A 23,415-nucleotide genomic window follows, 5' to 3' on the forward strand; every position below is an offset into this window, starting at 1 on the left:
CTCACGAGGAAATTGAGTGCTAAAGAGAACTTGGGCCAAGACCCAAGGTAGCCGTGTGTTGGGATCCTGTCGCGTAGCTGTCATGTTCTTGAAGCTGCCGATCTGAGAACTCACGGACTGAAGACGGCACGTACCCTTCCCTGGGCTGGTCAGCACCTCCAGGGCCCACAAACTCGATCTCATGTTAACTCCAGACCTCTCTGTCCCGTGAGCGACCTGAACAGCCCCATCGGGACCCTCAGCCATCAATCAGGCCATAAGAGCTGGGCAACATCCTCCTTCCTTTTGTTGGTTTTTATGGGTTGTTTTGGAGTTTGGGATTTTTTTTTTTCAACTTTTGATATTGCATGAACAGAGATGGCTACAGTTTTTTTTATTTGGAGTGTTCTATTGATGCACTGTTTTTATTTTTCAGCTGACCATCTGCCTCTTGAGAGAGAGAAGTGGGCATCCTTCCTTTAAATTCAGGAACCACTGTTGTTTGATTTCACTCTTTTTCTGTGACCTGCATCCCTTATATAAGTTGTTTTCGGTTTGGGATTGTTTTGAAAAAAAATTTTTCCAGTTAGCCAGTTGTGTTTTATGTATTGGTTATTCAAACTGAGTTTGGTATCAAAATTACGCCAGTTTTAAGTTCAGGGGGAAATCCAAGTGAAGTTTAAGTCACAGAATTCTGTTTAAGAATCTCTGCTGATCTCAGATACAACCACAAAACCCCTCTGGTGTCACTGGGGTTTTGACCTACAAGTCTCAATCGTGTTTAAAATGTGTCAGTGTTGGGTCAAGGACTTTTCTGCCTCTAGGGCTCAATTTATACTTAAAGGCACCTTAAAATAACTTTCTGGCCCATCCCTGCCTTTTTATTTATTGTGAAGCTGTGCTTGCCCTTGTTTCCAGACTGTTTGTATGCTGGGCCGTAGGAACAAACCCCAGGGACGTATACAGCCCCTCCCAGACTATAGCATCGTTACGGTGGTTCTGACCCCCCGTCTTCTCAGTTCCCCGGGTGGCTTTCTCTACCATGTCTGTGGGAAAAAAAATAATAAAAATTCACTGGGATTCACTTAAATGACACCCCGCGTAGGGACACACACTCTGGCAGCTGAGGCTGTGATTCCTAACGCTGATGCTTTTGTGAGGGGCCGGAGAGATGAAGAGCCATCGTCACTTTGTTAGCAGTGACCTCTAAGGGGCAGTTTTCATCAAGGGACAGCTTTCAAATTCAGCTCTATTTTAGAGCATGAACGTGCATTTTAAGTTACTTTATGATTTCATTACTCGTCGATAGTCTTCGCTTATTTCCATCATTTTGCAGCCCCAGATTAGGAAGGTCGTGTCTGGTAGAGACCCCCAGGAGTGTTCCGCTCCGCTCGAGACTGGTAGCGCAGGCTTCTGTTGGCAGCTGGGGCGGGGCCAGAGAGCAACGGTTCCCCCCTCCTGAGTCCCTTGCTTCTTGGACAGAGGTCATCTAGGGCAAGTGGATGCGCATGCTGGCAAGAGGCTTTCTTAGAAAGAAACTAATTAAATGTAATAAAGTCAGGTTCATCTGAGCCATTAAATGCTCAAAATAGAAGCGTCCAGAGCCACCCCCGCCATGTTACATTATAATCGATAAAGGTATAAATCTGCTGGTCATGTCACCAGTGGCTTTGCGGTGGATGGGTGGGTACCAACTCTTTAACTGATGCCAGAGCACGACATCTGCCTTTTAAGGCAAACACAAAAACCTTTTGTGTGAAAACACTGTAAGCATTAAGTACAATAATTGGATTGCTAGTATTTTTATTTTTTATTATTTTTTAAAGATTTTATTTATTTGACAGACAGAGATCACAAGTAGGCAGGGAGGCAGGCAGAGAGAGAGGGGGAAGCAGGCTCCCTGCTGAGCAGAGAGCCCGACGCGGGGGCTCGATCCCGGGACCCTGAGATCACGACCTGCGCTGAAGGCAGAGGCTTAACCCACTGAGGCACCCAGGCACCCCGGGTTGTTAGTATTTTAATAGGAACTTAACCCCATCACTCGTTTAAAAACAAATTCTGCATCAGGTTGTAAAGACATCTTTTGAGCAGTATTTAAAAATCAAATCAGGTGTTTTAAGTAGAGAAATGTGTAGCCTGTTGGTGCTGTTCCTTTTTATTCTCCCATTTTGGACGGGTTAGAGGCACTATGGGGAACAGGTTACTGTAAGCACGTTGGCCTCTGTTCAGCATCCCGGGGAAGGCTGACCACGGACACCACTGGTCAAGTGCACTGTCCTCCCTGTTGATTGGGCATTTTACTTTGGAGAGTTCCTTTTCTCAAGTGTTGATAAAACTGCCAAGTTCTCAAGTACTCCTCCTGGCTCCCCAGTTAAGAGCTGTGAAGCCATCCCAAGGCTGATCATCGTCACTAATAATGATCTGCTTATCCCAAGCTGGATTGTAGAAGAGCAAAGGAAGAACTGAGTCATCTGACCCGGTTTCCATGGGTAATGGGCTTTTTAGTTTGCATTCAGTCTTTTAATAGGTGTTACCTGATTTTCAGATATAGACCGCCTTATTGCTTGTGACAGGTGTAGTCTACACCGCCTACTTGAGGTTGGCACAGCACGTGTATGAAGATCTTCTGAGTCCGTATTTGCTGAGCTGGTGGGCAGAAAACAATGAGGCCATCTTCCCAATACGCTGGGCCAAACTCCCCCCAACCCCCAATCGACTGTATGTAGAACATGAAACTTGCCTCTTAGTTAATGATGGTTTTTGCTTATTGGCCCAGCTTGTAAGTAAACAGTTCTGGAATCTGAGAAAGTCAGTACATAATTCTCACTGTATTTAAGTGATGCTTCTACCCAGAACCGTCCGCTTTGCAGAGGTCCGTCCTCTTCCCGCCCTGGAGACTGGCAGGGATGTCAGTGTGGCTCGCTTGAAGACCCTGTGCTTGAGGCTTTCGGACCAGTTTCTAGCAAGTAGCTGAAACTCCCCTGGCTGGCTGGTGAAGCGATTTAATGTGTTAATTTGAAAAGACTAACTGGGAGCCTATGTATCCATTTGCCTCCCTTCCCAGCCGTCCTATGTTGGTAAGTAGCTGTACACAAATGAGATCTTTCGGGGTCAGTGGAACACTGTGAGGCACAGATCACACACACACACACACACACACGAGTGTATGGGGAAGGGAGTGCAGAGTAACATGCTAGACTTCGGCTCGACGGAGCATTCTCCGTGCAGTGTTTCCAGAACTGAAGGTGCCGTGCCAGCTCTCCTGCCCCTTATTTCCGTCCATCCATGCACCTTCCCCACCCCCTTCCACTCTCCCTTTCCAAAGACTTCGTTCCCTGTGCAGTCCCAGGCCTACACTGGATGCTGGGGATGTAGCCACACACCATGAATCGCACTTGTCTCTATTCCTCATGAACAGAGCAGATCTGGGGAGCGAAAGGAAAGGTAAGCCCTTTCTGGGCTAAATCGCTAAAGACAGATCGCATTCTGAAAAGCAGACGCCCTCTCCCACCTCGCCCAAAGTCCTTTTCCGTGGTTGCTTACGGTTGCCCTTCATTCTAGAGTCTCCTCTCGCCTAACAAAAGCAGCAGTTTCTAGGAAATGAGAAACCGGTTCACCGGGCCTCTACTTTTCTACTACCCTACTGTTGTGTAACACACATCAACAATTCTGCCATTTGACACGCTAGGAAGATTGTACTGTATAGTCAAGAGAAAGGAGGAGGTTTTTACATTTTACCCTTAACACTCAGAAGTTCCTGGGAACTAAAAAACAAGTTGTGAGCTTTCTCCAAATTTCTCTGGTAAGACATTCTTGGTTACCTCTTATTACGCCTTTTCAACCCAGAGATGGCACGAGGGAGTACCCATAGGTCTGTGGCATAACAGTACATCATAAAAATCACTAAACTCATTATGGTGAGTGAAAGCTTTTAGTTCCTTGATAAAACCTATGCTGTCTAAGCCTGTACTTTATCTTTTATGTGTTAATGAATTTGGTCAAATCCAACTCAAACTGAAAGCAGCAAGGTTTGGGAACGGGGACAAAAATCTTCTCAGTTGCATTTCTAGGTTATTACGCAGGGCTCGACAACTCAGAAAAATTAGTTTTGCAAAACTGGTTGTTTTTGTTCTTCATAAGAGAACTGTCTGGACACAATCTGCCCCAGACCATGGCAAGTCTTCTTGCTCATTTTCCCTGAGTCCCAGATACACAGTCCCCCGTGCCTTAAATGACGTGAATTTGTAACTGCAAATGATGTTAATGTTTGGCAACAAGAGACAACTGTTCAACTGCTCGTTTTCACACAGTAAGCCTAAGGAACTCAGTTTTCCCCAGAAACTTAAAAAAGATGCTTTATTTTCCGAGAAGCACCATCTAGTGGCCAAAGCTCAAAGCTCAAAGCATTAATACTGGGCATAGATGGGAGACCTTCTCTTATCAACAGTTTAAAGGCTAAGTTCCAGAATTCTGCAGGTTTCAGAAGTGACAATTTAGAAAACTTCATGATAGCAAATATAAAGGGTAAATTGAAGTTAGAAATGGAGCCTTGTTAACAATTCTTGGCTGTGTGGCATTGGACCTCTAACCCTCAACTTGCTAACGCGGACCAGGGATACCATCTTTCAGGATGGTTGTGAGAACAGGGGACACAGGATCTTCCCTTTCCAGCTGAAAAATGTACGAACTACCCCGCAGATGAAGATGAGCTCGTCACCATGTTCCCAAGAGTCAGCAGCTTATGCACAGGCTCAAGTGAAAGGCACTGGGCTGCCCTGGGCAGCTTCGCTCAAACACGACTGACTCCAGAACAAGTAAATTGAGCTCGAAAACCCAGGTATGTCGAGTACGGAGGACGCACACACGTCGTTTCTAACACAGGAGAGAAGAAACGCTGCTACTTAGGGTGTAGACGCCAATGTCTTCACTCCCTCCACAGTGAAGGTTACCGGGTTGAGTCTCAGCAGCTGGGTGGAGTGGAGAGCGAAGCTCTAGCTAACTTCAGGCCAAAGGCTGTGCCAGGAACATTTCCAACAAACGGTTTTACTTTTTGCTGGGATGTGGGAGCGCCTCCCCTCTCAGTCCTCCCCCCGCCCCTCCCACCAATAAATCACCTGTAGGAAAGATACCCCGTTCTCCACCAGGACCTTTACACCAGTCTTGTAAACTGAATGAAGACTTACTGCTTCACTACAGTCTGACCTTCCAGAGTCAGAGGCTGCACTTTTTCTGTTAAATGGAAGGTGAGAGAATAATTTATGCCTGATCAAGTTCACTCCTTGCCTCTGTGGAGGCTTCACGGAATGACAGGCCTTCAGAGCGTCAGGAGCCACCAGGCAATTACCGGTAAAGCTCAAGTTTCCGAGTCTTGGGACAGCCTGTGAGGTGACGCCCAGACTGGCCCGCTCTCGCCAACTGTTCCATCAGATGAAAACGGACTATGTGGAAGGTGAGAACAGGACACAAAAGAAAAATTCTTCGGTCAAAACCTACATCCCTCAGTCACACTTAAATCCCCTTTTCATGTTTGATTTTCAGCAAGCATATATTTGGGATTTGTATCATTTCTGTAGTAGAACTAGCAGCGTCTAGCAGGTACTAGTACCACTTTGCAAGCAGAAAAAAGTTAAAGATACAGAGGTTTCAGGACAACTTTTATTGCTACCAGAGGCTTTTATCATCAGTACATGGTTCTGACTGCAATGCCTTCCTCAGCCTGCACAGGGAGCTCAGGGTCCAGAAGTCACTGAGAGAGAGACAGGCAGGGCGAAAACTCTGATCAGGAAAATACAAACAGCTGAACAGAAATGTAGGGCACTGAATCCAGTCGTTCTGTGTTACAGACCCCAACCCCCCCAACCCCGGAGCTGCTCCGGTATCCAGACAGTCTCTCCTACGGATTACAAATGAGTGAAAACGGATCAGTTACAAAAAACCAAAACCTTCGTTGTTACATGTTTCTTTGGTGAGCACCTGGATAATTCACTTTATCACAAATTCTTTTATACAAATGTCAAAAATGCTTTCAACAAATCTATGAGTGTCCTAATTACATGCCACTTTTAAGCTCCAATTTGAGATAAACAAAAAATGAAAACGATAATTTTGTTTCCAAACTCCAGGAATTGAAATGAGACAAACACAAAATCAACATGGTAATACCAGTCCTTTTTCTTTACCACCTCTCATTCATACGGGGCAATTCTGCAGTACCCTTGCTGGATGAATCTGAATCATGGATTAAACATGGCTGTCACAATGAAATAATTTATTCACTAAATTGCTAAAAAATGATTTTGAGGGTTTCCTAATCAGTGGAAGTCAGGCTACAGATCAACATGCATAAAGTTCATTAAGTATTCAATAAAGAAGCAAGCAAAAATGAGAAAAATTAAATCAGGATGCTGGAGACAGGGTGTGCCAGCTGTGAGTTTTAGAACTTTAAAGAAAACCCTGAATAGCACTTTTGAGATGGGTGAATCGCTATTACTTTTAGCAGAGAAAAGGATGGAACTGACAAAACACTCCAAAATTTTTTTTTACTTGAAAAAAAATTTGGATCTTTTGAATTTTACACTTTTTTTTGGTCTTTAAATGCTTAAATGACGTTGATTCTAATTTGCCACCCAAGTAAACGGGGGGTTTTTTTCTGGCTCACTTCCACTGGCCTGCTAAGCTACACACACCTTCGTACAGCCTTTCCCGGTTTGCCACGTTCCCGTTCCCAGAGTCGTCTACCTTGTTCGCACTCGAAGTTACATGACAGAAACTGGCCGCAGAGGTGGACAAGGGGAAGCGTGTCCCTCCTGCCTCGATAAATCAGTGCCGCAGACAGAGCCCACGTTCTCTGGCGCACTGTCTTCATTGTAGAGCCGCTTGATGCCGTCGTAGAAGTCATCCACTTCCATTTCCTCCACTTTGCGCTTGGCAGACGTCTGCTTGCACCCCCCGGCCGCTGAGCGATGATGGTAGAAGGCTGCTGCGCCTCTGACCGGCACTTCCGGTTTGCTGTTGTCCTTGGAGAAACCTAAATCTGGGCCTGGGACAGAGGAGGGCTGTAATGTGAACACTCCTTTGTCACAGGTCACCAGGGTGTGCTTGAGGGGCCGGTAGACATACACGGAATTGAGAGGCAGGGAAGACTGCAGAGAAGAAAGGTGACGTGCCACGAGCTCCCGACAGTGGATCAGCTGGGAGCTCTCCATCTGGGCCAGGAGGAAAAGACACCACAGAGTCGGTCATTGACTGAATACAGACTACTCTGTCACTTCACTGGCTACCTTCCCTCCCTGTGCCCTCCGTGCTCCCCAGCTTTCTTTCCTCTCCCCACACCTATGTGAAACTCCGCCATCCCTCCAGCCTGCCCCTGATCTTAGGAAATGTGTCCAAATCTGTACTTCTACTGTCAGGCTTCAGAACTTAAATTCTGTATTTGCAATTATATGAACATCTTCATGAAAACAGAAACGGTTCTCTTTTGTTCACCGTACATAGCCAACATCGACTTTTGTTCAAATTCCCTCTGTGGAGAAGACCCTTCACCTCACCCTCTGCCTCTTCTCATCTCTCCATGAAGACAAACAGATAAACACAAAATTCATCAAGAACTTAGGGAAAAAACCAGAGGCATGAAAAAATTCAAATAAGGGATGGGGAACATCATCTGGCTAAGAATTTAAAACAATTTAAGTGTTTTGTTTTTAAAACAGCAAATGAGAACTTTTAAGAAGTTCTTCTTAACTTTTTAAACAATTACGTTTTTGTAGAAATTAGCAGGCTTGACAACATTAACAAGACATGTTTTTGTTTCATTTGGAGGCTTCGCTACTTCCTTCTTACCCTCAGGACAGTTCAGGTACCTGTCGGAAGCCATGCTCGACCCCTCCTGGCCCCCCTCAAATTCCAGGGCCGTCTGTTTCTATTTCAACCTGTCATCATATTCCACATCGTATTAAAATAATCTACTTAACCGCTGAGCTTTTCCTTTATAGACGATAAGCCACCAAAAGACAAGTACTGTATTGTATTCATCTTTATTTCCTAAGTTTCTTTCCTAACACAGTAACTACACATGGCTTTAAAATCTTACCTGTTTTAAAGAGTACAAATAGTCTCTGTTCTACTTTCCCTATAATTATAGCTCCAGTTAGATCATCTTCCTCTAGCAACACACATTTCTCCCCATCCAAATATTTTAGCGGCACCCCAATGCCTACCAGAAATAAGCTAACCTCTTTAGCTTGGTATAAGGCTCTCCAGTCTGACCCCAACCTTTTTCAGCCTTATTTCCTGACATATCCCAAATTGTGCTCTCCCTTCTGCCAAACAGGCCTGTCTGTGTCTACCTGCTGAAACTGTATTACCTATTCCCTTCCAGGTCTAGCTAAATGCCTCCATCTCCAGAAAACCTACGTAGACATCACTTTCCGGTCTTGTGTATTTTATAAGTATTTTTGGACATTTCTTAACTATATCTTATTCATACCTATACAACCTACAGTACACAGCATTACTATCTGCAATACCACAGGGAAAATAGGCATGATTTGCAAAAACAACGAACACATTTGATCATGATTCTATTTTTTATCTCTAAAAATATTCATTACTTGTTACCCAGGAAAGTATCAGTGGAAAGAAGAATAGAAGGCAGGTATTATTGTCACAGTACAAATGTTAAAATGCCTAAAATTGTCAGAAACAATATACGAAAATGACCCATTTTTAATTTCTACCATTTGGTTCACTAGTTTTTTTTCCTTGTTTGAAAGACACTAGATAACACCCAAAGGGTAAAACACTACTAGCTAGTCTTGGAATTTCTTTTCTTCCCTTAAAAGGATTTATAATACTTAAAGATGGTCCCCAACTATTAAGCTTACGACTGTAGGCGAGGGCTTATCGCGTCCCAGGGTTGTAGAACAAGCTGAGCCTTGCTGAAAACAGGGGAACAAAAAACACAGAAGAGGGACGGGGCTTTAAAGTTCTTTAAGGAGCTCGGTACCCTTGCCAATACTTCAAGAAGCCTACACAAAAGGGAGATCAGAGAAACAAAGAAATTGGGAAGTGAAGAAAAGGCTAGAGTATAAAAATTCTGCCAAGTACCTACTTTAACAAACTATTCCTTAGCAAATGACTAATACTAGGGGCCTAGAAAAGTAAAAGGATCACAAGTATTCCAATGCCTTGGTCGCGGGGCATAATACCACAGTGGAATCCTGCAAGAGTTCACACAGAGGGTCCTGGTTTGAAAAAGCCGCGCGTTTCCAGTAAAGGGAAGACGACGCCCCTGCAACTCCCTGTGCCAACGACAGCGACGTACCCAGCGGCCCGAGCAGCCCCGGGCTTGGGGACGCCGACTCCCGCGGTCGGAGACCTGAATCTCATTCTCAACTCCCCGAGAGTTTACGAACAACCAGTAACGTAAACATCTGCCACGTCACGTGTGTTAGACACTTGGAATCCAGCGAGAGAGAAGAAAATACGAAGGACACCTACGGAAGAGAAGGCGGGTTCCCAGCCGTGCTCGGCGGCGCGGCTCCGGGGAAGGTCGCAGCCGGACAGACAGACCCCGGTCCGGCCGCCCTGGCTCTGAGCTCCAACTCCAGCCACCTAAACCCCGTGTTCAGAATGACTCACCCGAAGACGCGCCCCTCCCCGACCACCTGAGTCCGTTCTAAGCAAACAGGCCGAGCGAGGCCCGTCAGGATCCGCCGGAGGAAGCGCGCACCGGCACCGCGGCCGCCGCCGCCTCAGACCCGAGACCGGCGTCCTCGGCTCAAAGTGCTACCGAAGATCCAGTCTCACGGCAGGATGTCCAGAGGACAGTTACTGATATTTTTCAAGACGACGTCCCCAATTCCGAGTAACGGTGACCATTTTTAAGGAAGCCAGGCTAGAAAACCCACCGCCGCGGTCACGGGGCTCGGCAGGCCGGCGGGGCGGACAGGCCGGCCGGGGACGCACGGAAGCGGGCGCAGGAGAGCGGGACATCGGCGCCAGGGTCCGGTGGCCCCAGGTGAGACAGCGCGAAGCACCGAGAACACCGGCGCAGCCGCCTGACCTTCGGCGCCCTCCAGACCCGGGAGCCCTGGCGGGGAAGGCCTGCTGCGGCTCTGACCCACGCCCCGGCCGAGACCCGCCCGGACCGAGACCCGGACGACCAGCCGGGAAGGGGAGCGTGAGGACAGCGCGCACAGCCGCAGCTGCCGAGGGCGGGCCAGGGAAGAGGAGGCCGGGACCGAGCGCAGCCGTCCGGGGAGCGCGGGAGCCGAGCGGGGCAGGGCGGCCGGGCGGCCAGCCGGGAGGGAGGCTCGTCCTTCCAACCACACGGCTCCCCGTATCCCGCCCCCTCGCAGCACGGGGTGCCCGTCACGGGCGCGGGGAAACAGGTCAGAAGTAATTCCGGCATCCTCTCACCACAACCCTGCAAAAATTTCCTGTACTAGAACCGAGAATCCAGGGGGAAGATCTGATACTGTACAGCCTCACCACACTTCTAATGACAAAGACAGGAGACCCGGTCCTCCGACCCAAACGCAGGTAACTTAGCAAACACAGCCCTGGGCCTTGAAGAGTCAGGACCCATCAGGTTTGGGCCACATACGCTGCTATCAGTCCCAGTTGGTTCTAAAGAACTGTTAAGACCAAGTCTCCAAGTTTGCAATCTTGTTTTTAACTATCTTCTCCATTATAATTTGAATACCACATGGGCCAGAGATTTTTCATTTTTTACAATCACAGTATCCCCAGTGCCCAGATCATAGATTTTTCAATAAATGTTTGTGGACCATGATGACTCGTAAGAGAACCTAACGCTGGTTTTCACACTATGTCCAAACAGCTGGCAGAAGGGAAGAGGCCATGTGGACTAAGGCAGCGCCCAACAGATCTCTGCCCCAAACACGTGTCAGAAAGTATTACTTTCCCAACCATATTCTGGGATTCTATGTGTACAAGATTTTGCCGGAGTCAAGGGAAGCTTTCTTGTTCTGAAAGAAACCCTGAAAACCACCAAACTAAATCTTTAAGGTGTGTCCGGGAAAGCACTGGTTTTCTACTGAGCCGTCCTGTGTGTCTCTGAGAAAGCCCCAAGTTCCCTGAACTACAGGTTTAAAATAAAGAGCAGTTGAATGAAATGATTTCTAAGATTTCTTCTAAGTCTGTAATACTCCCTCAATAAGAAGGGAACAAATTTCAGTGAACATTCTTACAGCACCAAAACCTACTCTCCAGTATTTTTTTTTAGTAGAGAACAAATTCTCAAAGCTACAGAATACAAATGCTAGTTACGACAGTCTTATCATTTATGCTTCAAAGTCTGTCCTTTCTTCGTGACAATAACACTTCATACAGCACATCTTCTCTGTACCGGCTTTGGGAATAGGCACAGAGACCAAGTCAGAACATTTAAACATGTCAACTGTTCCAATAAAAAGATGAAAAATGAAATGTAGACGATTTCTATGAATATCCCTTCCCCCACTTCCACAGTTTAATGTAAATGATTAATATTCAGCTTCACATAACAACACTGTAGGTAGGAAAGTACACTATTGTTGTACTTACATGGTGGTTTATGATAATTTCTAAAAATTCTCACTAAATATATCTCCTGGAATTTATTTTCACTACAGCATTTATTTCAATGGGAATACTCTTCAATTACAACAATCTAAATATGCCATTAAAAGAAAATCTCTCTTGTATGGGAGAAACGGCCTGTCTTACTACCAACATCCTATGCCTGTCCCAGGGATGCAGAGCAAGCCGAGCCCCACTAAAAACAGTGGAACAAAGCACAGAGAAAAGGAATGGGCTTCCAGCTAATATATTGCTCTGATCTGTCAACCTTTTCATGAAAAGACCCTCGATCCTTCTCTGCTCACAGACTAGGGTCTGAAATTCTCCAAGCTGAGAGGCAGTATGAGGTACTTACATGTCTGCTAACTTTTACGGTTCATTATCTATGAGATATCTTACACCAAATTCAAGTATTATTCTACTTTTCTTTTACAGTATTCTAAGTTTTATAAGTTCAATAACTATAGCTCTTTGCTAAAATTAGTTTTTATGATAAAATGTAATTACTTAAGCTCAGAATTTAACGGTCTTTTCTCTAAATAAAATCTGATAAAATAAATCAGAACTATTGCCAAATAAGAATAAATAGGAACATATAAAGGCGAAGTAGATTCCTAAGTGTTTTATGGACTCAGGGTGGCAGAACAGTATGGTCCTGCAGCAGATGTAAACTTTTAATTTTTATTTGGGGACATGAATAGAACCAATAAGCTTATCCAAAGTAGATGCTAACATATAGCACCTTTACTAACTTTCCATTTCAATGAGAAGTTTCTCCCTTAAAACTCCTACATTTTATATGCACAGCTAATAAAAAATTTAACTGGCCTATTAATGTTTTATGCCAATTTGCAGATAAAAGTGATGGAATAATCGTAGGCAGTAACAGCAACTACCAGACAGAAAGGACACCTTCTACTTGCCCAAGTCTAGTACAAATACTTCACTTTCTAGCCAACAATAAATCACTTGCTTGCCTAAAAAGCAACTTCTTGCCATTTATGTTTTTTAATTTATCTTTTACAAAATAAGTGAAATATAGAAAGAAGTACTATGATGAAATGCACAAATGGTGGTAGAAAGGTTCTTCATACAAAACTAAAGGACAATGTATTATAGAGAATCTTCCTAATTTCTCAAGATTCTTACAAAAACTTTATATGTAACCTAGAAGAGTTGAAAAGAAGATAGGCTCTAACCTTTATAAGAGAAAAAAGTTCACCTAGCCCATAAGTTTCAAGTGTCTATTACTTTACTCTTATCTTTTCTTCAAAGTGGTCTGCCATTACGAGATCAGACATGTCTCTTAGGCTTTATAACCATCTAGTAACCGTACATACCCCAGCCAGAGAGGAACACTTACTTTGACTGACACCTACCTGTGCTTTCTGAAGCAGTTCAATTGTAAGAGGAAGCCAATCAGGAATAAGTTTCTCCATTTCCAAACTAACCATGGCCAGAGCAAGCATGGATCCTTTGAATTGCAGAAGTTGGTTGCAGGCCATACAGTGAAGGAGTTGCTTGGTAAGGACGGCCAGATGTTGAGACGGGCTCAGTCTGGGCAAACTGAAAAGTAACTGAGGCCTAGTTGACACTGCAATGGCATGAAACTGGGGGGGGGGGGGGGGGGGGGAATCACAAGAACATCATACTAGTTTTACTCAAAGTTTGAGGTAAATTATGTACAGAAATTGATGTAACCTTAGGCATGACTCAAATTTCTTAAGTTTTTAATTTTAGCTTCATGAAATTTGACATAGGATAATATCCTAATTTCTAATTTTTCTTTTTCTAAAAATCACAACAAATGAGTGGGCAATCTACTTTTCTAAGTCACTAAGACTACATATTCAAACAGGAAACTAGGAGACATTAGGTATATTTACAATGTGAAGAAAATCCAATGGTGTAGCTGTGTGAAGATCCCAGTTCAACTTATCCAGAATAATTCTCTCCATCCTCAGAATTTCAGATGAAGAACATCCACAGAAACTGTCTCTTGCCAACACCTTCAGTACTGGAATTCTCTGTCCCAAGCAAAGTGGAATGGGACAGAGTGGAGAGGGAGGAAAAAAAAATAAACTAATTTTCAATTTGTGTTCTGGTAAACAGAAAGCCAAGTTAATAAATGGAGAGAAATTTTCAAGAAAGAGACAAAACTAAATTTTAAAGGAAAATATTTACCTCATCCTCCTCCACAGTCTTGGCAGCTAGGAAAAAACAGCTGATTGCAATACAACTCAAGTATTTTGGATGGGCCTAAAATTTCAAAAGAAGGAAAAAAGCAACTTCAGTGATTTTCAAAAAGTTAGAGAGTTTATTTTTTAAAACTAGCTATGCATGTGAGACAAATATGGATAAAATTCCAAGGAATAATTAATCTGATTCCCACCTATTGCTTTCTAAGACCAGGGCTAACTTTTAACTTCACAACCCTAGCCATAATCATATTCTACGAAAATACTAAGATACTACATTGTTGAAAGTTCAACCAATGCTAATTAGCCAAAGTTAAATTTCCATCTAGCAGAGAAGAGCTTAATTTTAGAAGACAACTTATTTAATAAATAAAATTCCAAAAATTAAAGATCTATTTGTACATGTGTGTGCTCTGTAAGCTAGTTTTACTCTCTTTAACTGTCAAAACAGTAATATTAACATACTAGATGTTAGGGGAATTAAAGAGAAAGAATTTAAAAAAAAAAAGACTATAAATCTATTCCAGATGCTTTAAAAAAAACTATAGGGTGATAGCGGGGCTGTAGAAATTTTCTAATTAAGTGTCCACAAAAACAAGTATATATTCAAGTTCCATGGTGAGAACGAAAGGCTCCAACGTTCCTACAGAAGCAATCAGCAGGAGGAATTAACTTTCTCAAGAGTTTGACATGCATAGGAGGGCTTGAATTTGCCTGTTTTCCTTATCTAAGATAAGGTAGGAATACTTTCTACCTTACTGATAGGATAAGGGCTTGCCAAACCCAGCATCAGAATCCAGTTTTAAGTAAACAGATCAATTAACTCCAATTACATTGACTGATACAGAGGTAAGTTACATAACACAAAGAAAACCTGTTTCGATATTTACTTTATACTTAAATATTACATTCCTGTGAAATCAGGGAACCCTTCTGATGACCTGATGCGGCCTTGATTAATTAACTTATTTAATAAACACACCAGTGACCACTGCGCCTCAGTGTAAGTGGCATACTGTGTAGGAACCTTCTAGTCCTCTGCCTATATGAAAAATAAAAGCTGCTTCAATACTATCAATATTTTTATAATTGTTAATAGTAATCAGACATTACGGTTTAGAAAGTCCTTCCAAAAATACTGTCCTGTCTATTATGTCTCCAAAGTTAAGGGACACCACACCAGCAATATTTGTAGCTAACAGTTCCAGGATCCCTGATTTCCCCAAGTATACAACAGGTCAAATGCCTGAGGTTATCAGAGTTCACTACAAAGAAGAGCCCAACCCTTAACAACTCACGCACGGTAGGTAACGCAACCAAATCAAGGGCACCAGAGTAAGTTTCAAGGTAAAAAGAATCCCAATAGAAAGTGTGATTTTTTTTTTTTTTAAACAAAGAGTAGTTCTAATTCCTGGATGTACATCAGAGTCATTTGTGCAGTTTGTTTTTGCTTCTTTGAATAGACATTCAGATCTTACCAACTAGAGATTCAGCTTCAGTAGCTCTGGGGCCGGGCTCAGGTTGCAAAACTTTTATTAAAGAGCTACATAGCATTTCCCTCTGCATAGCTAGGACTGAGGCTCTAGACACTGCTGCAGCCTTGTATGGTCCGCTTTAAGTCCCTTTATTTAAACTATGAATACACTTTAGGTATTGTTTCAATATAGATTAACCATTTAAGTAAGAGAATCTTAGGCTAATAACATGACAGGACCCATTAAATAAGAAATACGAAAAAAAATGAGATACTTGGCAATTTTCTATCTGATCCAGAAACTTCCCCAAATCTGTTTAAACTGTTTAATAAGGTAAGAATCTCTTCTATGACAGCAAATACAAGAAGGTCATTAATAATTTGTGAAGAACATAAAAACCAAGAAAGGACACTAAGCCTAATAAACTCATCTTTCTCTGCAAAAGGGAGGTCAGCTAGAGTCAGAGGATGGGGCTGGGGGGGGGGGACTTGATAGTGAGATAAATTCAGCCATGTCAGAGAACATAAATTTCAGGCAATTAGCATCATTATAATCAGGGTTCTTTAAGTCTCTTAAGAATACACGTGTGAAACATAAGAGATAACTGAGTGGCCATCCAAATTCTTCCACTCCATAATTTTTTGACTTCTATTTTTCATACCTAATAACGATTAAATTCCCAGTTCTCCCAGCACACATATTCTTAGGAATACAAATGACAACAAATAAATTGCTTTTCTACTTTTTCATGCCTTGCCATTAAAAAAATGCTAATTTTCTGATTTAAATCCACTGAGAGGCTACTATGACTAATTTCACATAATATAACCAATGCTATACCAACAAAAACCATATAAAACTTATTCATATTTTTTTGTATGCTGTTATTCAACAAAAATATACCAAACTTATTTTATGCTCAGTTCATTTTATTATACTCCAAATGTATGCCCCTGGAAATTATTTATACATTTCAAAAAAATGACAGTGTAAATATTCAATAACTAAGTAGTGGCAGAAAAAAATGTGTAAAAGGCTTATACTTTTCTAGTCTAGTTCACAACTAACATCTAGAGTATACCACGTGTTAAAAGATGACTAAACTGATATATGGTTTGTATAAAAATTAGGAAATCAAAAACTTCACAGATTAAGTATATGTTATGAATACTGGTAGCAAAAAAAATTACAGAATACGATTCAAAACAAATTCTAAAAATTCACAGCAATAATAGAAAACATCATGCCTTCTTATAGGGACACAGATCATGTCCAAGAAGGTTTTTCACTCCTTGTCACTTTCTAGAATGTTTACTACTTGTCCCTGGTTTAGTACATAAACCCTCAAACAAGAGGTTGTGTTTAAGTGTATCCTAAAATATTTACCTTTACAGTAGCTAAAAACCTGTCCAAAAGACTGCTAGCCAGAGCAAATGTTTCTGGGTAAAGGTTGAATTGGTACTTGAGTTTGGCCAGCCACTGAATCACTTCATCTCTCTGGGATGGAGAAACATTCTACAAGGGAACAATTAAAAGATAAAACAAAAATAAAAAAGAACAAGTGAAGTTCCAAGTTATCATCAAGAATGTATTCTCTCTTAAAAGGTTAGCAAATGCTATGGAATACGTTTATATGTTAAAAATGTTTTTAAGTTTACTCAAAATCTATCAAACTTAAGATGAACGAAGATAAAACTTTATGTACTGGTCAAAGCAATTTATCAATATCCAATAGCCTCTTATTGTTTATTAAAAAAATCTTCACAATGTCATCTCACCATATACCTATATTTTATTTATTTATTAAGATTTTGTTTATTTATTTGACAGAAAGAGACACAGTGAGAGAAGGAACACAAGCAGGGGAAGAGGGAGAGGGAGAAGCAGGCTTCCCACGGAGCAGGGAGCCCGATGTGGGCCCCAATCCCAGGACCCTGGGATCATGACCTGAGCCGAAGGCAGATGCCTAACAACTGAGCCACCTAGGCACCCTCAACCTATACCTATATTTTAATTAAACTAAGGTGTTCAGGGAATATAACACTTTAAAGGTTAGGTAACACTATTATCAACTGATAGTAGTTTTGGAATTAAGTTTCCCAATTCTAGAGAAGAGGAAAATATAGTGAATTTCTTTCTAAGGCAGCAAATAGCCATTAAACCATCTTAGGAAATGTAAATGGAGTATGGTAGTAGAATGACAGCCCATTAAAAACAAAAGTGAAGTCAATATGAATAAATTAAAGATATCAGGGACAACAGGTGAATTATATATTTAAAGATCATGGGAGAATACTGAAGGGGAAATTCACCTGAACTAATTTACCAATGGAGAGATTATTATACAAACATATATAACATCATTGCTTCCTACATACTATTTTAAACTGCTGAGTACAGGCTTAATTTTCAGAAGGTACACACTTTAAAGCAATAATGACTTAGCTCTCTTTACTCTTGAGTTTTGCAGGCACCATAAAAAACAACAAAATAAAACAAACATAATAATCTACTTATAGTAAACACAACAGAGTACAGAAATGACTCCGTGATTCGTGGAAAAAAGTATTTTCAATAAGTGAGGGTTCTAGACAAATAAAGGTTTAATCCAAGCACTGTATCTTTTTAATCACAATCATTTTAGATGGAAAGCCTTCCTTAGAAAGCAGAGAGGCCATGGCTTAAACCTCTTTCCTGGTTACTCTGGGTCAATTTTATGAAATCAATTCTTATATCACAGAGAGATACATTAGGAGCTATAAAAGCAGGGTGGGCTGCATATCTTAATATATCTCCCCAAACAGATATTACAGTTGGAATTTCTTCTCTCCTTCCTCTTGGCTTTCTTTAGTGTTGTGAGAACTACAAGACTTAGTGCTCATTAAAATCTCTGCCATTGCACTGGCAAGCTAATTTCTCATTTTTTTCCCTTCCTCTGTCACTTTTCACTTTGGCACAACACAGTAAAGTATTTCTTAATGTTGGCCAAACCAACTAATCACACATATGATTTTTACATGTACCTCTAAACTCAGTTATAACTGGTATTTCAGAAGGTTAACTGCCACATATCCACCTTCTAGTCAATTCCTTTTGTCAAAATAAAGACTGACCCTAGACTACTGCACAAGAAATACTGACAAGAAATTGAGATAAAAAAAATGGTTTACAACCTCTCACTATCTCACCACCAAGCTGGTGTTAAAACTATGAACAACAATCTGAAAACATCTGACAGTCAAAACACTTAATTCAGTTCATATTACTATTCAGTGCCCATCGTGACAGGTCCTGGGAATACAATGATGAATAAAAAAACTCTGCTTAAACTTCTAAACTTAAAGTCTCATGGTGAGGCAAACAATCAGAAAATGTCAATCATCCATGTTTAGTGTAAAAGAAAGGTATGCACAGGGTGGTAAGGGAATACCTTGGAAGGGCACTTAGTCCCGCGTGGAAGGAGAATGAAAGCTTCTTACAGGAGATAGCGATGAACGTGTATCTTAAAAGTTAAAGTGAGGAGAGGATGTGATCATTTTAAAGACACGGAAAAGACCTATTTTTTTAAAGCCTGTGAAAAACTTTAAAAAACAGGAATCATGTCAACCTGGAGGAAATAACTTATTGTCAGGCTCTTCTGTCCCTCAAGTAAAATCAAGGTGGGTGAGAAAGATGCCAGAAACGGATACTCGAAGAATCGGTGTAGAATCCCACTGATCGAGACAAAAACACAGGCAGTTCACTAAACTGAAGCTGTGGGCTTGACAGGTTCTGGGTGCAGAGAGCAGCAAGGGAATTTATGTCCTGCACAGACTACTGTCCAACATGACAGAGGAAACCGGAGTTGGGCTATTACAGCCAGGGGCTAAATTCTCTCTCTCAAAAAAAAAAAAAAAAAAAAAAAAAAAAAAAGAGTCTGAAAAAGGTGGCAAAACATACAGCCTGAAGCTGTGGCTTCTTGAGATAGGTGAGTGGAAGCAGTCACAGACTGACAACTAGGTCCGGCGTCAAAAAGTTGTTACTGGTCCTTGGTTCTGTAATATATCATTTTCCACAGAGCCCTGAGCTGCTACCTCAAGATCCAGCTCTGAACTAGGGGCTCCTAAAGGTCCCCGGGAATGACGTGAAGGCAGTCACGGGATTTCTAGATGAGCTCAGTATTCAAGAGAAATTAAATTCCTAACTAGAAGAGCTTTTATCTAAAATGCCAAAACAAATAGAAAAGCAATGTTAAGCAAGACACTGAAACAAATCAGTGTAAGGAAATACATTTGCACATGGAGCAACAGACAGTCACAGAGTCCGATAAACCTGGGGAGGCTGGAGGGAGGTGAGAGAACAACGGGCCAGAGCAGCCGTGAGCAGCCGTGAGGATGAAAACGTCATCAATCGCACCTTCAGCTCAGAGATCCATACAATGCGGACAGAGGAGAAAAAGATCCCTGAATGAGAAATTATATATAACGTGCCTATTTGGTGTCTGACATTAAACAAATAATAAACATGTAATTGTAAGAAGTGCCACAGAAGACGGACGTAATGCGCTTGCTGTGAGAGCACGTAACACAGGAACACAGTTATACAAAGATTTCCCTATCATGGTTCTAACTAAATGATCCAACTTACAGAAAGCACATGGAATGCAAAAAGCACTCAAATACTAGTTTTCTTCTTTCCTACTTCTAAAAATACCTGATGCTCTAATGATGCCAGAAAAAAACAAATTTACAAAATACTACATACAAATAATTATTTTAAACCAATTATAATACAACTAGTTACGAAAGAGATCATGACGATCTTTGGACTTTATACCTTTTATTGAAATATGGGAACAGGACCAAGAAAGCACTCCCGCGTGACTAGTATAATCATCACCAGTCAAAACTAGTAAGAACAACAACAAAACCCCAGAGGAGGTCAACAGTTTAAGAATCACTCTTAGGGAAATCATACTAAGATCACTTTTTCAAATCAATTCAAACATGTACTGAACAGTAATATTATCAGGGCAGCTTTCCAAAAATGAAGTTCTGTGTCTAAGTGATCCGATTCAAAAGGCAGGCCGGGGAAAGAAAGGAAAGCAGAACTGCCTGCTACCCTAGACAGTACGTCCTGGACAAGGGACCTGTTTCCTTTTACATGGATTCCTCAAATAGGGTTAAGCCAGTTCAGCAGATGAACAACTAACTAATCCTCAAGAGAATCTGGAATGGATTGATTCAACCTGGTGAAACATAGGGTTTTATATTTCACAAACTACATATTCTGATCATTTAAAATACAAATACTCTCCAGCTTTAAACTCTTAAAGGCTCACCATTACCTAGAACAAGTACAAGCCCCCAGGTGTGGCATACAAATCCCTATGACCTACTTCTCCAGCCTCACTCACCTTCCATCACTTTCTACCTTAAAATTCATACTGTGAGAGTAGCACGTGCAATTATGGTCCTTCCTTGCTCCTCCTGTGCTATTTTATTCCATCACTTCTCGTCTGTTCGTACTGTTCCCTCTGGTTGGTACACACCCCCCTCTCTTTTTACCGACCTTATTATTTATCCTTCAAGAGCTATTTCAATGGTCACTCCTCACCACACTTTTCCTAATAACTCTAGTTGGGCTAAGTACCTTCCTGTGCTCCCACAGCCTCTCGTCACACCTGTAAAGTTCAACATTTTAAAAAAAAATTACATTTCTGCTTTTGGCTGTGACAGAGTAGGTAGCAACCTACACACCAGCTGAGAACTAGAAAAACTACTGACCACCACCATCACCACCACCACTTGTTTTGAAGTCATCAACATTGCTAGGACAACCAGGCTTTGCAGAACCAAGATTCTGGAAAAGAGGTACAACCACCCCCCGATTTCAAAAGTCCATGTTACATCACTTAGCTTTAATTAAAAACCTACCTTAGTACCTGAAAAATTCCAAAGATTTTCACTTATACAAAAAAAGGCAAAAAGTAAAAACAGCATTCAGCATTCATTTTGCAGCAGGCTGTTACAGAGACAGTGGCACACCCAGAGCAGCAAAATGGTACTGCCCATCTCCTTCCCCCAAACCACACTCAGCACCTCAGCCACCAAACTTTGAACTGTGTCTGTGAGCACCAGGGCTTTATCTTGATTTATTCTGTCCATCTGTTAGTAAGATGTGTCCTAAGATATCAGAAAAGCCAAACAGAGGGGTCTGGGAACACTCAAAAAATTTCCCTTTAAATCAGTGGTAACTGCTTCTTTGCATTACAGGATCTCAGCTTAGAAAAGTTTCCATAGGAATGCTCTACTTTCAAATACGGGGGGAAATCTGGAACTGGAGTGGTCAAGTAGAGGAAATAGTAGCTTCTCCTTCAGGGCATTTGCCCATCCTCTTGAGTACGACAGGAGGCTCAAGAGGCTGAGAGCGCAGGCAAAGAACCCTACAGCGCTTCTGAGACTTTCATGGGTCTAGAGACAAAATTTGGAGCCTTAGGAGCCAAGTGGGGAGAGGAAGGGTCAGAAAACTGAATGTGACACTCAGCTGATTTTCCCCTTAATTCTGGAATGAAATTCTGAAGCTGGGAAGGACAGGGATGTAAGAAGCTAAACCAAAGCCTCTGAAAAGCAAGAGTGAGCTCGGCACCCTTTAGCACCCTCCCAAGTTCTCAGGTGGAATCCTTGACTACACTCTGGGAGTGGGGCACACCAGGGGAGAAGAAGCCATACCCGACTGCAGCCCAGACTCCCAGCAGCACCATCCCGCGGTGGGTTAAAGTGATTAATCTCCTACTCAGTCACCTACCAAAGGCAAGACTGAATCCTTCCGCAGCAAGATGACATCTAGAACCTTCACAATTTTTCATCATGTGCAGCATTCAATTAAAAATTACTGGGCATGCTAAATAGTATAGTGCTAAGTAAAGTAAGTCAATCAGAGAAAGACAAACACCGTATGATTTCACTTACACATGGAATTTAAGAAACAAAACAAATGAACAAAGGCGGAAAAATGAGACAAAACCAAGAAAAGGACTCTCAGTTATAGAGAACTGATGGTCACCAGGGGCGAGCCTGGTGGGGAGATGGGTGAAAGAAAGGAAGGGGATTAAGAGGGCATCAAAAAGACCTAAATCTCTGAATTATCAGAAAAGGACTTAATATACAATAAAGGAAAAGTGGGAAAAGAGATGAAAAAATGAATTTCACTAGAGAAATGATACCTATTAAAAACATCTAAAAGAAAATTCCAGAACTGAAAAATATAGTAACTGAAATTAAGAACCCAGTATGTGGATCCAACAAATCAGACATGGTTGGACAATTATGCTTTGGGGAAAACTTAGTTTTTAATGTGTATATTAAAATACAAAACAGCATTTGCCTTCGGCTCAGTCAGGATCCCAGGGTCGTGGGATGGAGCCCCGCATCGCATCGGGCTCCCTGCTCAGTGGGGGGTCTGCTTCCCCCTCTGCCCCTGCCTCTGCCTCTCCCCCTGCTCCTTGGCTGGTGCTCTCTCTCATTCACTCTCTCTCAGATAAATAACATCTTTAAAAAAATGAGATAAAAGAACAAATGGAAAGTCATTTAAGCATCTACCTCAGAATTAAAAATGGCAAATTACACAAAGTAAACAGAAGCAGATAAGAACAAATAAGAACCAAACGTAAAAAGAAAAAAATGTACAACAGGGAAAATCAACAGAACTAAAAGGCCAATCAGCAGACTTCTAGAAAGACTGATCAAGAAAGAAAGCACGTATCACCAACTAAGGAAATGAAAAAGGGAACATCAGTATGAACCTGATATTAAAAAGGTATCATAAATAACTTTACACAAATAATTAACAATTTAGATGAAATAAATTCCTTGGGGGAAAAAAACCAATTTACCAAAACTGAAATAAGACTTAAATGAAGACCTGATTAGTCTCACATTTACCAAAGAAAATGAATTATTAAACACTTTCCCACAAATAAAACTCTAGGCTTCCAGTGGAATCTTCCTACACTTCAGAAATAACAACCCGAACAAACAGAGAGTACTTTTTAAAAAAGCAGAACACTTCCTAATTCATTTTAAAAGCCAGCATAACTTTAGTATGAAACCTGACAAAACACATTATAAACCAATCTCACCCATGAACATAAATGCAAAAACTCTAAGCAAAATGTTAACAACAAAATCCAATGATGTAAA

General features: G+C 41.7%; 2 protein-coding genes across 6 annotated transcripts in view; one reads left to right on the plus strand and one right to left on the minus strand.

Annotated features, from left to right (window-relative positions):
* Positions 1-569, plus strand: part of SEPTIN11 (septin 11) — a 123,411-nt gene extending 122,842 nt beyond the window's left edge. Inside the window, exon 10 of the mRNA XM_080831146.1 lies at positions 416-569. Coding sequence (XP_080687272.1) covers positions 416-419 — 4 coding nt within the window. The 3' untranslated portion in view covers positions 420-569. The remainder of the gene's footprint in view (positions 1-415) is intronic.
* Positions 570-5,612: 5,043 nt separating this feature from the next.
* CCNI (cyclin I) overlaps positions 5,613-23,415 on the minus strand; it is a 31,155-nt gene continuing 13,352 nt past the window's right edge. For 2 of the 5 annotated variants that reach the window (XM_080831148.1, XM_080831149.1), the window contains 5 exons: positions 16,622-16,750; positions 13,747-13,821; positions 13,449-13,589; positions 12,942-13,172; positions 5,613-7,184 (listed from right to left, as the gene is read on the minus strand). In XM_080831148.1, the coding sequence (XP_080687274.1) occupies positions 6,735-7,184; positions 12,942-13,172; positions 13,449-13,589; positions 13,747-13,821; positions 16,622-16,750 (1,026 nt within the window). In that variant the 3' untranslated portion in view covers positions 5,613-6,734. The remainder of the gene's footprint in view (positions 7,185-12,941; positions 13,173-13,448; positions 13,590-13,746; positions 13,822-16,621; positions 16,751-23,415) is intronic. The other 3 variants (XM_080831152.1, XM_080831150.1, XM_080831151.1) reach the window with 3 other exon arrangements.

This window comes from Martes martes (genome assembly GCF_963455335.1).
Source record: "Martes martes genome assembly, chromosome: 2".
Taxonomy (NCBI): Eukaryota; Metazoa; Chordata; class Mammalia; order Carnivora; family Mustelidae; genus Martes; species Martes martes.